The following is a 16,254-nucleotide window of genomic DNA, read 5'->3' on the forward strand; positions in this document are numbered from 1 at the left end:
GTTGCTAATCTTAAAAACTGTCAACTTTTCAAACTCCTTTAAGGAATTTAAGATTGTTTTTAAGTTAATGATATAATAGGAAAAAACTCTTTTAAAAGATCATCTTCAATTAAATGCAGAAACAAAAACTAACTCCCAACTCTCACTTTTACATGTCTTCAATTACATACACTGATATGCTGCGATGCACTGTGTTTCTGTCTGTGAGTTAAATTCTGAATTATACTGAAAACCTGCTCTTTTCTAAAACAAATCAATTAAAATTCCTTTGCTTAATGGTCTTTCATTTAGAGTCACTAGGGTGGGCCCTGTTGGCACAGTGGTTAAGAGCTTAGCTGCTAACCAAAAGGGTTGGAAGTTCTATCCACCAGCCTGAGAGGCAGTTCTACTCTGTGGGGCAGTTCTGCTCTGTCATAGGGTCACTATGAGTCTGAATCAACTAGACGGCAACGGGTTTGGTGTTTTTTGGTTCTGGGCTGGAACCATGGTCGGCCTTTTTTTTCAACAATACCCCGTGTTTCTACCTGTTTCCTTCAGTGAGAATCAGAGGAGGAGGAAGGATGAATGTCTTCAATCTCAGTATTTTTTCCTGTGGCCTTATTACTGTTGTTAATATTACTCTGACTAAATGTCAGTACAAGCATTCATGGGCTCTGCACATCATAACCAGAAAAAAACAACCAAAACAAAACAACCCAAACCCATTGCCATTGAGTCGATTCTGGCTCATAGTGACCCTATAGGACAGAGGAGAACTGCCTCATAGGGTTTCCAAGGCTGTTAATCTTTACAGAAGCAGGCTGCCACATCTTTCTCCCACAAAGCCGCTGGTGGATTCCAACTGAGCGCTTAACCACTGCACCACCAGGGCTCCTTTCTAAAATCCGATGCTGACTGTCTCATAAATCACTGTGCAGAACATGATGGTAGCCAAGTTCTTTACCAGTGAGGCTCACGTTTTAAAGGTAGCAAGCAAGCATGGTATAAACATAGATACAGAAAGGAAAGGAATACATTGGGAGAGTCAGCACCAATATAAAAAACCTAATTAGAATTATTTGGGTAGCTACAATGGATTACGATGATCTTCACTCAAGCAAGCACCCACAATCCAAGGGAAGAAGGGCCATGATCACTGGGAGAGTTTTGGGCTTATAGCATTGTCTAGAAGCTGCATACAGGCCACTGGGCAAGACAGGAATGACAAAGCAGGAGAGCCATGTGTTTGGAGCAAAGTATATGAGTAAGAAGGCAAGGGTAAAAAGAGGAGGCTGAGGCAAGGCTGAGCACATCATCAAAGATACAATTAAGAAATTGATGCTTGATATGAAAAACAGGTGAGGATAAGAAATGGAGAGAGTTTTAATAGTAGACTAGAAAGACGTCCAGCCAAATACCCAAGAGTCCAGAGGCTGAAGGTTAACTAGAAGAAAGGTTCAATTTCTACTTCTACTTACTTGTTAAATTATTTATTATTAGGTTGACATAAAATTTCACAGAAAGCATTTCCATGAAAAGATTCAAAAGGAGAATTTTCCTAAACCATACATAAATTGTTTCCTATCATTTGGCATCTCTCAAGTTTTATAAAATTTGAAAATTACTACACAATAATACTAGGAGGAAATCTATGAAATAACTGCCCCAATTACTACTTAAGAAAATGGCCAAGTGAAAAAGCCATAAGCACAAAGTAGTCCCTGGTGATCCCGCTCCCGCCCCGCCAAAAAAACCCCATAGCCCTCAAGTCGATTCCGATTCATAGCGACCCTATAGGACAGAGTAGAACTGCCCCATGGAGCTTCCAAGGAGCACCTGTTGGATTTGAACTGCCAATCTTTTGGTTAGCACCTGTAGCTCTTAACCACTAGGCCACCAGGGTTTCTGCACATTTGTCTTTTGGCAGTGGTATACTCTTCTCCTCGTCACTCCCTCCCCGGCTCCATCCAGTTTCTTTGTGCTGCTTACTATCTGTTTTCTTCTGGATAACAGCTATTTTCAAGAAAGGATAGCCTTTTGTCTTTTTTTCTTCTTTAAACATGGCCGTTGGTTAATCTAGTCATGTTAAAAAAATATAATAATAATAATAAATTAAAAAAAAGACTAATATTTAATCAAGAAATTTTCTGGTCTTCAGCCAGAAAGTATCAGAGAAAGTTAAACATTTATTATGTTTCTGACTGAGTATGGATGGTCACAAATCAAGTCTTAAAACTTATTCTAAAATAAGGTTATAATCCATGTACTCAGAATGATGCTTCAAGCAAATCCAGTTCACATCTTCCTGGGCAACTGCTTTGAAATTATTACTGGGTTGTGGCAGGAAGAACTAGAGAAAAAATTGTTTTGTTGATGGAAGTTCTGCCAACTCTGGATCATGGAGGGACCTTGTACCCAGTGTGTGAAGGGAAAGCTCTTTGTTTCTCCTCTTGCTGCTTCTGCTCCTCTGCCCTCCTGCTGCCACCTTTTGGCCAGTTTATTGCTCCATTTCTCCACCAGAGGGTAGACAGAGACAAAAAGAGATGTCACTAAAAAATGTGACTTTTTATTGGTAGCCTGAGCAAAAGTTTAAGAGGGGGTCGAAACTAATGACGAATAAGGTTTCTGGATAATTCGTGGTGTTCAATTGCTGTGCTCCTTCTATCCTCTAGTAGTACTGATGCGCAAGCGTGAGCGATGTTATGGAAAGAATACAAGAGACGGTTGTCTCATTTTAGGGTGTTTGAGATCTCTCATTTGACGTCCTGTATTTTGGATATGGAAATGACGGCAAAATTACTTTGTTTAAATTGTGTTAAGTTTAAACACAAAACTGATAACAGTAAATAGAGTTGAGTAGTAACATGAATATATCTTGAGACAAAAACATGACCATGTATTTTTATCTATCAAAAAGGCTGTAATCACTTCCAGGCCTAAAGAGAAATGGAAGACGCCCCAACCCTTCCATTACACCTCAAATTTTATTTCTTGGTTACTTCTCCCAAATTTGTAAAGCTGAAGTCAGATGTTCTCAATGTCACCTTGCCTGAGAATACTTTTGGCACTTTTAGGAGTTGCCTTAACTCTTCAAATCACTAAGGAAGTATTTAATGCTTTAAAGCAGGGGTTGGCAAACCTTTTCTATAAAGGTCTAGGTCGTAGTTATTTCAGGGTTTGTGGCCCAAACAATCTCTTTTGAAACTACTCCCCTCCAGCTATTGTAGTGCAAAAGCAACTATAGGCAATATGTAAACAAACGGACACAGCAGCTGTGTTCCAACAGAACTTTATTAATGGGCACCGAGATTTGAGTTTCATATCATTTTCACATGTCATTAAAGATGATTCTATTGATTTTTTCAACCGTTTAAAAACTATTCTTAGCTCTCAGGCTTTACAAAAACAGGTGACAGGCCAGATTAGTTTGCCAAACCTCCTTAAAAGCAAGAATTTGACACGGCACTCTAGAGACTGAATAGAATTAAAGAGGCAACTAAATGTGTCAAGCCTCAATCTATTTCTACTAGGTAGCATGAAGTCCAGTGCAACAGGTCTTTTTCAACCAACAGTGGAAGACTATTTTAAATACAAACACCAGTAAAACCTATCAACCACTGTCACTTCAAGTTGCTGCAAACTGGCAAATGACTAGAAGTGACAAGGCCTTAGAATCCAACCTTGGGGACTGAGTTGCTCCCTAAGACTTATTTTGTATTAAACAGCACTAAACCCCCAGTGCCGTCGAGTCGATTCCAACTCATAGCGACCCTATAGGACAGAGTAGAACTGCCCCATAGAGTTTCCAAGGAGCGCCTGGCAGATTCGACACAGCACTGGAAAATAATAAAAGGTTGACTCTGGATCCAAAATATTATCTTGCACTGGCAGCCTAATGTAGCTGGAGAAAGCTCCTCTAGGATGGTACATAGTTACTGGACCTTCTCAGCTAATGAGGGATGTAGAATTCACCATCTTATTACAACTCACCTTGCAGTCTGCCCTCAAGGTGTTAGAGTTTATGATTTAAATTACTCTTACCTGTAGACCTGAAAGTTTCTGAGACCTCCTTTTGGAGCCACACAATCATTAATACTCTTACACTGCTCCTCTTTAGGTATTTCCTTCAAAGCACCTTAATCCAGCATACAAACAGATAGGAATAAATTTCTCTCAGCCATCTACCATCTACCTTATCCCAACTCTTGACTCTTGGCTTTGAAGGACTTTTTAAAAAGGTTAATAAAATTTATTTGGTACAGTTTCAGACTCACGGAATAATTGAACAGAACTCTATATACTCATAGAGTTCCATATACCCCGCTCCAATCTACCATCCCCAAAGTCTCACCTAGAAACAGCTTGCATTAAACCCCATGGGGCAGTTCTACTCTGTTCTATAGGATCAGTATGAATCGGAATTGACTCGACAGCAACAAGTTTTTTGGGGGTTAATAGGACAAGTAAAATGAGTGCTGAAGACTAAACACTGGACTTAGCAATGTGGAATTACTGGTGAGCCTGAATGGAGGATTCAAGAGAGACTGGGAAGAAGGAAGTGAAAACAGAGAGCACAGAAAACTCTTTCAAGGAGTTCCGCTGTTAAGGGAGGCTGAGGAATGAGATAGTATCTAGAGGGGAATGTATGAGCAAGAGAAGTGGTTTTTTGTTTGTTTGTTTAAAGAGAACTTACAGGATGTATGTATGCTGATAGGAATGATCCAGTAGAGAGACAAACAGGAAGCAAAGTCATCAGTAGAGAGTAAACCTATTCAAAATGCAAGAAGTTTGAGGAGAGGAAAAAAAAAAAAACCTATTTAAAATGCAAGAAGTTTGAGGAGAGAAAGAGGAGTGAAATACTGCTGAGGGGAGTAAACAGACCAGGGAAGTGTAGGAGGATTACCAGGCTGAGGCAGGTGGGCATACATTTAAACTAAGACTCATTTGTTACTTTGGTTTAGTTTCTTCTTTTCTACTTATGTTCAGCTCCACAGGTTCAACCATAGTGTAGACAGAAAGTTGGATTAGACCAGGGTTAGAGTTTTTCTAGGCATGTGTGATAAAGGGAGAGAAAGGTAAGGGATCAGATGATGTCTACAACGGAGTGACTGTAAGGATGGTTCATAAAATCTAAGCTGGTTAAGGAGGGAAGTGAGGTCATGAAGGAGATAAGGGGTATCGAAGAGGAGTTAGGATCAGTGGATTATAGGTGGTGAGATGCAACAATTGTTGGAATCAGGAGACTAGAAGGAGGGAGGCTAGAAAGATAGGAAATAGTAGCTAGAGAGTGAGATGCTTGAAATTATGATTCTAGAGGGGATGAAACTACCAGAGATAAGAAGGTTTATGGCAGGGGTTCTTAACCATATTTGAGTCATGAATCTTTTGGCAGCCTAGTGATCCCTGGACCCCTTCTTGGAATATTCTAAAATGCACAGTATTACAAAGAAATTATATGGAAATATAACTATCAAAATACTAACAAAAAAATAGAAAAGAGAGAGTGGAGGGACAGAGCAGGCTGTCTCATTAGGGGGAGAGTAATTGGGAGTGTGTAGTAAGGTGTATATGGGTTTTTGTGTGAGAGGCTGACTTGATTTGTAAACTTTCACTTAAAGCACAATAAAATTAAAAAAAAGATGAAAAAAATAGTGATAGAGGAATACATGTACTTCTTTATAACACATTAAGTAACAAGATTTAGTGATGAGTCTAACAACTACCATGATTTTGAAGTAGCGATGAGCCTAAACAATATTTTACGATATTTGCAATAACTGTAATGTGATACACAAATATCTGTTGCTATTGGTAACAAATACTAACATTTCTACTGGTAACATAGTTGTACAACTGACTGATATTACAGAAGTCTGTTGCCAATGGTCAAAATTGAAGTAAATGCAAATTTACATTTAGAGGTTAGTGAAAATTATATGCAATTCTCTCCTCCCTTCCAAGTTCAGGAGATCCTTGATTTTAGGGTATGGTCATGACATTAAGTGGCTAAGGGAGGGTGGAGAACAAGGTCACTGGAAGATTGGAGGTAAAGGTGAAGGAGTGGTGGAACTGAGAGGCTGAGGTACTAGAGAAATCATGTATGTGGATAATACAATTCCTAAGAATTCAGAAACAGTAGTCCTAGAGAAAATGACAGTGAACTGCGGCCTAAAATGTCAGCCTCTGCACGAATCCCCAATTCAAGGGGCAGCTTCTTCTACTTCTCGGCAGTTATAATTATAGGAAAATCCTTCTTTATTCTGAGCTAAAGTCTACCTCCCTAATGCTCTCCATATTGCTCCTGGTTCAGTCCTCTACAACTATTCATGATTAGACTAATCTCTCTGGCTTAAGACAGTTCTTAAAGCAACTGAAGACAGTACCAAGCATTCTCTTTTCTAGGCAAAACATCGTCAGGTCTCTCAACCATTCGTTACACGTCATGGTTTCCAGGACTTTCACTAGCTTAGTTCCTCTCTTCAGGATACACTGTGATTTGCTGATTTCCTTGGGGCGACAGAGTTGGTGGCACTATCTTCTGACTTCCCTTCTGCTGTTCAAATCACTATGGTAATTAATAAGGTGGGTGTGGGCACAATACTGTTACTGAGCAACAACAAAGTATCTTATAACAAGTCATACAAAGATGTTCCTCACAACCTGAGGCCTTCTACTAGCCCCACTCAGATCACAGCAATTAATGTTATAGCAATGCAAGTGCTGTCAAGAACATTACTGTGTTAATGCTCCTAGCACATGGCAGAAAAGACTAGGAATTAGGACATTAGAAGGAGTACTTACAAGAATATCGGTATTTTCAAAATAATTCCTCCAGTATGGTCTAATTTTCCTTTGTCCACCAATATCCCACACATTCAGTTTAAAACCTTGTGACTGTACACTTTTGATGTTAAAACCCTGAAAGAGACAGAAGCCAAAACACCAAGTTTTATTATGCCTTTAGATCATAATTCTGACAAAGTTATATTTAATAGCTATATAAAAAAAAAACCCAGTGCTATGTTATGTATTAATTCTGAGGTACTTTGCTCTATGTGACACTGGTAACACTGTAACAGGGCAGTGAGAAAACCTATTTACATATACCTTGGTTCATTCAGGTTATAGAGTCAGTGTTAACATCACTGCTACAATGACGCTTTCAGTAATGAGTATGTATATACATAAGTTGCTGAAAAGGACTTGGTATGAGAGGACTTTGATAATGAACAAAGACCACACGCCCTGCTGAGTCCTCAGGCTGGTAAAATTTAACAGGACATTACATATAACTGACAAAAACCAGAAGCCAAATATGGATACTCAACAGAACAGAACAAATCCTGAGTTTAAAAAGAGACAAGAGCTGCAAATTGGGAGGACTGGTTTCTTCAAAAGTAGCTCCAAAGAAATTTCTTCATATGAATGAGGAAAAAGGTAGAGCTGATTGTGAGGGAGATTGGGTTTTAACCAGAGTATCAACCCAATGGGGAAGGTGGGACATGCTGGAACAGCATTTCAAACTCTGGAGTGAAACCCTCAATTATAGGCAGTGATGTAAACAGGCAAGAGAGCATTTAGAACTGTTCATTAATAGGCATTTCTGATGAAAATGAAGACTTACTCAAGGTGCAACTTTGAGGAAGGCAAGCAAATCAGAGGCAGGTGGAATTGTGAACTGGGAGATAGTGTGGAAAGAAATAAATCAACAAGACATCTGGGGTTGGGAGCCCTGGTGGCGCAGTGGTTAAGAGCTTGGCCATTAGCCAAAAAGTTGGCAGTTCAAATCCACCAGCTGCTCCTTGGAAACACTTTGGGGCAGTTCTATTGTCCTATAGGGTCACTATGAGTCAGAATTGATTTGATGGCAATGGGTTTGGTATACATATATATATATATTTTTAGTCTGGGGTTTGGAGAACACACTTCATGATCAAGAATCAAAAAGAAAAAAATCTTGCAAGAATGATACAATAAAATAAGGATTTGAAAAATCTGATGAAGAGCTTGCTACCGTAGGAAAAAAAAATTTTATCCAGAATATCTGGAGTTAAATGAACCTGGGGTTGTCTCCATAAACATTTGCCTCATCTGGCAGCTTGCCAACACTAGCGCCTAGCACAGGACAAAGCACTGTGCGATGGCACAGGAACACTGCCACTCAATTTCCACTGAGGATAAACAGTCACTAGAGAATAACTGGGGATGATGATGACTACGGCGCCTCTAAAATGCCAATGAGTGAATACATTAGAAGTTTAAAAACTCCAAGGGGAAATGGCTTAAGCTTATTGTAAAAGACTGCTTCATTCTGATTCATCCACTTCTGTGTGTTTAAAAATTTTACGCTCATTATGATAAAAAATATCAAATGCAGTAACACCAAATCCTTTTCAGAATGAGGCAGGGAATAAATAAGAATAAATCCTAGAATTTGGTCATATGTATCAGCGGCCTTAAAATCTGTAAGTCATTAGACCTAACAAATCTACTAGGAAATTATTCTAAGGAAACAATAATGAATGGGTACAAACATTTAGAGATGTGTATTTCATCAATGTTTAAATATATAACAATGTGGAAAGATGTTCATGATACATTAAGTAAAAAAGACGATACAAACCCACTTTTTTTTTTTATTTTAAATATATCCATCATATATATGTGCAGAAAAAAAAAGACTGAATGGGAATACTCCTATAACAATACTTTCTAAATTTACTACAATGGACATCAATTACTTTTTCAAATATAAAAACACATAAAAGTTTGTTTTAAAGAATAAATGTGGAAACTTGATATAATATGATAACAAGGTCACCTATGACATATCCAACAGAGCCTGACAGTTAGAACTGGAACCTGGGGTTCATAACTTTGGGTTCATTTCCATATTTGCAACAAGGAAGTCCTCTGCATGCTCTACGGAGATATAGCTTATTGCTAATACTCCAATAAAGTAGCTCTTCTTTTTCTGGCAGAAATTCTGACACACTAATATGCATTTTCAGTACACACACTGGCAGCAGCCATTCAAATTCAACACAGGAAGGTGAAAGAAAATGCTAAATAACCCTGATTTTGCTAAAACCTCTAGTTAAGAAGCCAGGAGGTTGGCCAAAGGTCAAACTTTCTCAGCATTTCCTAAAGGGAATGAGGTCTAAAGAAGTTCCAGTCAAGACCTGTCTTTAAACATCCAGACTGTGAGCACTACCATTGTTTTATCTTTTGTGTTTTGCTTGAGTAACCTTAGGAAAGAGGAAGATCAAGTATGCCAGATTTAAAAATCAGGTAATTGTTTTTTATTTAAAAAATTGGTATATATTTGCATTTATTAAGTTTGAAAAATACATACTAGGCTATTGACAGTAGTTTTTCTCAGAGTACGATTTAGTTTTTTTCATTTACACTTTCTCTGTGTTTTCTACATGTATTAATTTCATAATCAGGGAAGATAAAGCTATTAAAAAAAACAATATAGGTAATCACTTAGATCTGAGAGGAACAATTGTGTCTTGATATATTTTTGAAATTTTAGATTATATGGACTTTCCTCAAAAATAAAGCCTGGAAGTGGACAAAACTGTATTTCTCATTTTGCCTTTCATGTAGCTATTATCATCTTCCTTGTGTCACACAACCATGCGGGGCCAAGACAGTGTTCACCTGTGTAGGTGTGATGTGGCTGATGTCTTCAGATGCAAGCTGCTTCAGAAGAGTAGTCTTGCCAGCATTATCCAAGCCCAGGAGAAGGATTCTCACCTCCTGGTCTGGTGCACTTTTCAATTTGCGCAGAATTGAGAGTAAGCCCTTAAACAACCATAAAGACAGAGATTACTTTTGGGACACCGATTTGATATGACTGGACATCTGAACGTCTCCTCCTCCTTAAAAAAAAGTTTTTGGTTATAAAGCCTATATTATTATTATTTTTCACTCAAATTTATTCCATTTGCTTCCTCTTTTCAAGTTTTGGCAGAAACCAAATTTAGCAGCTTAATAAATAACATGGCTTATTCCTGCAACTTCTATTAATCTGGTTTAGCAGTCACCCCAAATCTCCTGTGAGTATGAACTACTATTCCATCTGTGTTTCTACAGCTCTTTATACACACTTAGAATAGAGCACTTATCATATCAGGTCTACAGGTAATAGTTTTGTGTACTTTTCTCTTCTACTAGAGTGATATTTTACTAGAGTGAAGTTTCTTGCAGGTAAAGACTATAGTTTCTCTATTTCCTAAAATGCCTGGAGTTTATTAGATTGGCACTACATAATAGTTGTTGACTTAAAAAGAATTATCCACCTAAGGTGTAGTGGTTAAGAGTTTGGGTACTAAACCAAAAGTCAGCAGTTCGAATCCACCAGGTGCTCCTTGGAAACCCTGGGGGGGCAATACTACTCTGTCCTATATGGGTCACTATGAGTCAGAACTGACTCAAAGGCAATGAGTTTTCGGTATACAAAAAATACAAAAAGGTACAAATTTGTAGCTGAGCTCTCTGTTGAAGGCTTTATCTGTTTCACTTCACGTTTAAGACTTCTTTGCTCAAAATACCCTACCATCACCTAACTTTTCACAAGACCCTTACAGTAAGAATAGGAGCATGGTATAGGTTATCTATGTTTTCCAGCTGAAGAATCTGATAGAAGAGACTTTTTGGAAAACTCACTTATGAAGCAAAAAACATCAAAATTTAACCAGAGTATTTTTCACTAGTAATTTAGTTTTTTTTTTGTATGTTGTTTTTAGTTATTTTTTTTAAAGCACAGAATAAATCATGTTGCTTTTTAGCTAAGAACATAGTTTTTACTTGCTAGTTATTTGTTCTGTTCTTTGGCTGACAGTCTTGTTCTAATGTGGCATGGTTACAAGAATCAAGAATCAGAATTTAAAAGAACAAATAATATAATCTCCCAGTTCAAGCACAAATTCCTTTAAAATGAGTCTTAAAATTATAAAAATGGTTATATTTGTTATCCACATTACCAGGAAATAATTCAAACTAGTTTGTTCACCAAAATCAAGTAATACTTCTGTGCAATAATTCTCAAAAATTGGGTCTTTAGATAATGATACGCAAATATGTATAATCACGAGGTGCTCCTTTCTGCCTCAGAAACTCTGTTTACCAGTTCTAGTACTATATTTGCACTTACTTGTGAAGGACTACATTAATCTCTCTATGCCTTGATTTTTTCCAGGAATAAAATGGAAGGTTTAGTCTAAGGTAGAAAGACAAATTCTATGCCAAAAGATTTGAGGAAGAGAGACTGAATAGATTTGAAACAAAAAAGACAAGTGGGGCATTTTTTGCTTTTGTTTTTATCTCATCTGGCCTTGAGTATTTTGACATGATCCCTCTTGAGACTCTATTTATGAGCTGTCTCTGTGGTTTTTAGTAGCTCTATTGCAATCACTCTTATAGGGTTGCTATAAGTCATAATTGACTCGATGGCAATGGGTTTGGTTTGGTTTTTCTTATTTATCATACCCTCTTTCAGAACAGTTAAAATTAGAATTCTGAGATTCCTCAGGGGGCTAGTTATATAAAAAGGCTTAGAACAGGGAAAACACATTGTTCTACTCATCCTAAGTTCCTGATTGGACGTGATGAGTCTCATTACCTCTTACAATAAATTCTGAAACAACTGGAATTTATCATATTAGTACATTAACTGACAGTACAAGTAAAAGGTCTTCTCATGTATTAGCTACTAGAGTAGAAATCGTGAAGGAAGATCTGTTTTCTGTAAAATACTTTCAAAACTCAAAATTAATGTTTTTAGTTTTCCCTCAGATTCATCTCTTCTTCTTTAAAAAAATCCCTAAATAAAAATACTGTATCCTGCAGGCTGAGGCCTTTTACATGGTCATTGTATTTGAAATGTAATAATTTAGAGAAAAAGATCATTTCTATTCATCTTAAAAGGAGGGAAGCAAAACACAGATGAGGAAGAAACCATTCTAACTACAGTTAAATGTTATAAACCTAATGGCATAGCAAACAGTTCTTTTCTATTTCTAATGAGAAATTTTCCTTGTTAGGAAAGTAACTTCCCAATAAAATAACTTCACAAGCTTTATCTTCAAGTGAAATGACAGAGAAATGGAAAGTACAGCTAATATTTTCTTCCAACAAAACGATAAATGGCACCGGAAGCATGGTCTAGGTAAGACTAACGCAAACACAACACAGCATCACATTGACCCAACTATTGAGGGCAGGGGATCACAGGATTATCACCGTTTGCTAAATAGGGAAGAGGATACTTAAAGATTATCTGAGAGTTCTGCCTGAAAGGTAAAAGTAAGCTGATTTAAGAGGCTAGAGAAAGAGAGTAGTGTAAGTCCATTCCATACTTTTACTCATACATGCCCATACTTTATTGTAAATGTCAAATGAAGGAAGACAGCCATCAGAAGTTAAATTTTTATGGGGCTGAGTTTTGCAGTATCATAACAAGAAAACTAATTTTCAAAGTGTACTTCTGGCCCAAATATCCATTCATTCAATTTTCATTCATCACCCATAATGTGCCCCAAGTACAACAGTGAGTGAAACAGACTTCATCTTGGGGAATTCTGCATCATCAGAATTTATACTCCTATGACATTAAATGAAGGCAATTTAAGAAACAAGAGCTTCAGTTAATTGTATATTCTGTGTTATCATTGTGTGTTGTGTACAAGTTATCTGCACCCTGGTAGAACTGGTCTGATTCAGCCACAAAACATTTAAACAAACTTTTCTGTAGGCAAATCATGAATAGATGTACTATACTATTGACTACATTTTATCTGCCTCAAAATCAGTTGAAACTCAACCACTGGCAGAGGCATGGCGCACTGACCTAAAAGGATTCAAAGTAGGTCATTCAAAGAAACTGGGTAGAGGGGGTGGGAGGGGAAGGGAAGAAAACACAAGTGGCTGTCATGAGCAGCTGAAATTTAAATATTAAAATTACTAGGCCAATGTCAAGTACATACACTTTCTGTAACTTGCTTAAGTGCAATGACTTCAATTTATTTTGACCTCTTTAAACTATTAAAAAAAAAACTGGTGCTACCCAGGGAGATCTTGTTCGGCTCCAGGAACTCCTATGGTTTTGAACGGGAGTCCCTCACCCCAATTTGTCTTCTTTCTCATCACTTCTATACTAAATAAATATAAAGAACGTTCCTGAGGAATGGAGGATGGGCATCTTCTCAAGAAGATTGGGTTCCCACTTCACCAGAGTCCTAATGAAAAGACTTGTATTCAGCTTCCCTAAATGTGTAACGCTGAGCATGGTTTTATGTAGAAAATGGGAACAACACTCATATCTCAAGAAAAAAAGTTATGATGATTAAATTAGATAATGCATATAATGCATGGCACATAGTAAGTACTTAAAACAATAGCTGCTTTTATTTTTTTTATTTTTCAGTGACCATTTCCTGACCAGGAAACAAATACTACTGAGAACAATCTTCAAATGTTGAACATATTTGATAACTACCACTAGGTTCATATATGCGGAAAAAAGCCATTGCTGTGTTGATTCTGACTCATAGCGACCCTGTAGGACAGAGTAGAGCTGCCCCATAGGATTTCCAAGGAGCTGCTGGTGGATTCAAACTGCTGACCTTTTGGTTAGCAGCTGAGCTCTTTACCACTGTGCCACCTGGGCTCCATATACGTGGAAGTACACCATAAATAGTTACTGAATGAATGAGTCATATTTTAAATAAACAGTGATTAGTTATGCGCTAAAATTACTGTCATCTTAGTATTTCATCATGCTAATCCTAAATGTTCAGGAAAACCAATTATGGGTTTTTGTTACAGTAACTTAGGTTTAAAAAAATGTATTAGTCATAGCTGAAGATTAAAACACACACGCACACACACAGAGCCTGGGACCCATTCTTTAGTTGTACAGTTAACCATGGGGGGCTCAGGGGATACCAGATGTGACATATTTAATCAGACCACTGACCGTTTAAATTTAGTGTTCCACTTCCAGTTCTAAGAATAGCTCACACTTTTGGAGACAGGAAAAAAAAACTTATTTGGGAAACCAGATAAAGAATCTAGAATAATTTGTCCTAATTTCTTATTGTTCATTTAGGAAATGTAAAAATAAAACCAAAATCTCTCTTGATCATTGACTGCAATGGTTGTATATGACAGTATTGGATACACTTTCAATTTGTGGTATATACTGCCAATTTGTTGTATGCAGTGTCTATTTGTTGTATACAATGTCAATTTGAGCCTCCAAACATGAGCAGTGCTTAATTTATTGTGGGCTGTAATTATAAACAATCATAAAATTACACAGTCACTTAATCGAGAAACTGGGAGAAGTTAGCCAACTCTTACGCATTTCTCATCTATGATGACAAAATTCATTCTCTGTTGATTTGGCATGCCTTTTTCCTTTCAATCCCAGTTCCCTTCTGTGTAAATATTTATGTTTGTACTCATTTGTTGAGAAAAACTTAGCCTTTTAATGGACAGCTCATGTATAAATGATTAATAAAAAGGAAGTACTTGTAAAATCTGTTTAGCCTGAGGTTAGTAAAACTGCAACGTGGCAACTGTGAAATGTGATTGGCAACTTCAGATCAAATAATTCTACTTCTTTAACAATCTGAAAATGTAAAATCAATTGGAAATTTTTTCTAAATCCATATTTTCTCACTGGATAATCTGAACAGAGATACATGTATCCCCCCCCCCCCCTTCGCAGGGGCAGCTAGCTTCTTCTTAGGTCTTAAATCAGTAGAAATGGATCAATGTTTTAAAAAGTCAAAAAGGAACTGGGGGTGGGATGGGGTGGGGAAGTAAGTAATTGTAAATTTGAGTGAGTACTGGCTGTTTGCAATTGGTAAGCCAATCAATCTGCTCTAAATAATTCAAAATCAAATTTTCTACTGACAAGCTCTAAAACTACTCATACCATTTTAACCTCCTCCAAGAAACCAGAGAAATCAAGAAGGCCCATTTCCCATTGTCGTCGAGTCAATTCCGACTCATAGCTACCTATAGGACGGAGTAGAGCTGTTCCATAGGGTTTCCTAGGATGTAAATCTTTACGAAAGGAGATTGCCATATGTTTCTCCCACGTCACGACGACACAGTGTCAAATCTGTCACACATCATAATTTACACTCTGGGAAAGCTTTAATCAGGGCTAAGAGAGAAAAGGCTTGCCTCAAACTGATGGCCACTCCCAGTTTTAATTTTCCATTCTTTTTAGTTTGGAGACCCCAAACTGGGATTAAGGCCTTTGGTCCTGGTGTGGTCATATGCCAAAGGCTGCAACAGGTTCCGAAGGAAATACTAGAGATTGAGCAGTTAATTTGCCTACGCCAATGTGGCTTAAGTATTGGAGAGGAAATCGGTCACCAACTAGACTTTGCAGAACCCTCATCAAATGAGTAACTCCAGGTTGCAGAAGCGCGCCAGCCACGCAGACGCCAAGGCGGTTTAAGATTCACCAGGGATCCCTTTCAAGTAGCACTTCTTTGTGCCTTGGGACCTCCACGCCCCAAGGGTCCGCATCTCTCCAGGAAGAGGCGAGCTAGGATACCATCTCCCTAGTACTGCCAGGGCGACCTCAAAGAGATCAGCGCCGGCCCTCTCCCCGCTTCGTCCTCGGCCTCAGGCAGACCCCCCTTTCCTGCGGCGCAGGGACGCGGATTCCCCGGGAAAAGCTAAGTCGGCGTGCGGAGGCTGTTCTCCGCACTCCTAGGATCCGTCTTTATCATTGGCCCCAGAGCAATGATGGAGCCCCGGCTCCATACGGGGCCAGTCACTGACCCTGTCAGCCCCTTCCCTGAGCCTCGGACTCGTTGCAAGCCCCGCCTCCCTCCCCAGGCCCAGGCCTCTCTCCAGGGCCCATCCTCGGGGTTCTCCGCGGTCCCGCGAAACCGATCGAGAACCCAGACAGCGGGCTGCGCGCCGTCCCTTTCCCTCCTTAGCTCTGAGCGCAGTGCCCCGCCCCGGACCAGGGGACAGAGGGGTGACCGGCCAGCTCCGGAGGGGCCCAGGCCCCCACACTCACCATCCTCCCGCCGAGTCCCTCCTCCTCCTCCTCCTCCTCCTCGGGCTGCCTCCCCGTTACCAGGGGCAACTGCTGCGGCACCGCCCCCGACGTCCCTCTCACGCACAGCGGAGGAGGGAAGCAGAGGTACAGAGGCGGGTCCAGCTCCGCTTTCTCCAAAGTGCGCAAGCGCGCCAGGGGCCGCCCATCGCGCAGGCGTGCTGTTAGAGCGGCTGGAG

At 39.0% G+C, this 16,254-nt stretch overlaps 1 protein-coding gene across 1 annotated transcript in view; it reads right to left on the minus strand.

Annotated features, from left to right (window-relative positions):
• The window catches only part of ARL3 (ADP ribosylation factor like GTPase 3), a 31,051-nt gene extending 14,905 nt beyond the window's left edge, over positions 1-16,146 (minus strand). Inside the window, exons 1-3 of the mRNA XM_049855474.1 lie at positions 16,037-16,146; positions 9,646-9,789; positions 6,781-6,897 (exon numbers count right to left, since the gene is read on the minus strand). Of these exons, the coding sequence (XP_049711431.1) occupies positions 6,781-6,897; positions 9,646-9,789; positions 16,037-16,039 (264 nt within the window). The 5' untranslated portion in view covers positions 16,040-16,146. The remainder of the gene's footprint in view (positions 1-6,780; positions 6,898-9,645; positions 9,790-16,036) is intronic.
• Positions 16,147-16,254: the final 108 nt, after the last annotated feature.

This window comes from Elephas maximus, chromosome 16 (assembly GCF_024166365.1).
Source record: "Elephas maximus indicus isolate mEleMax1 chromosome 16, mEleMax1 primary haplotype, whole genome shotgun sequence".
Lineage (NCBI taxonomy): Eukaryota > Metazoa > Chordata > Mammalia > Proboscidea > Elephantidae > Elephas > Elephas maximus.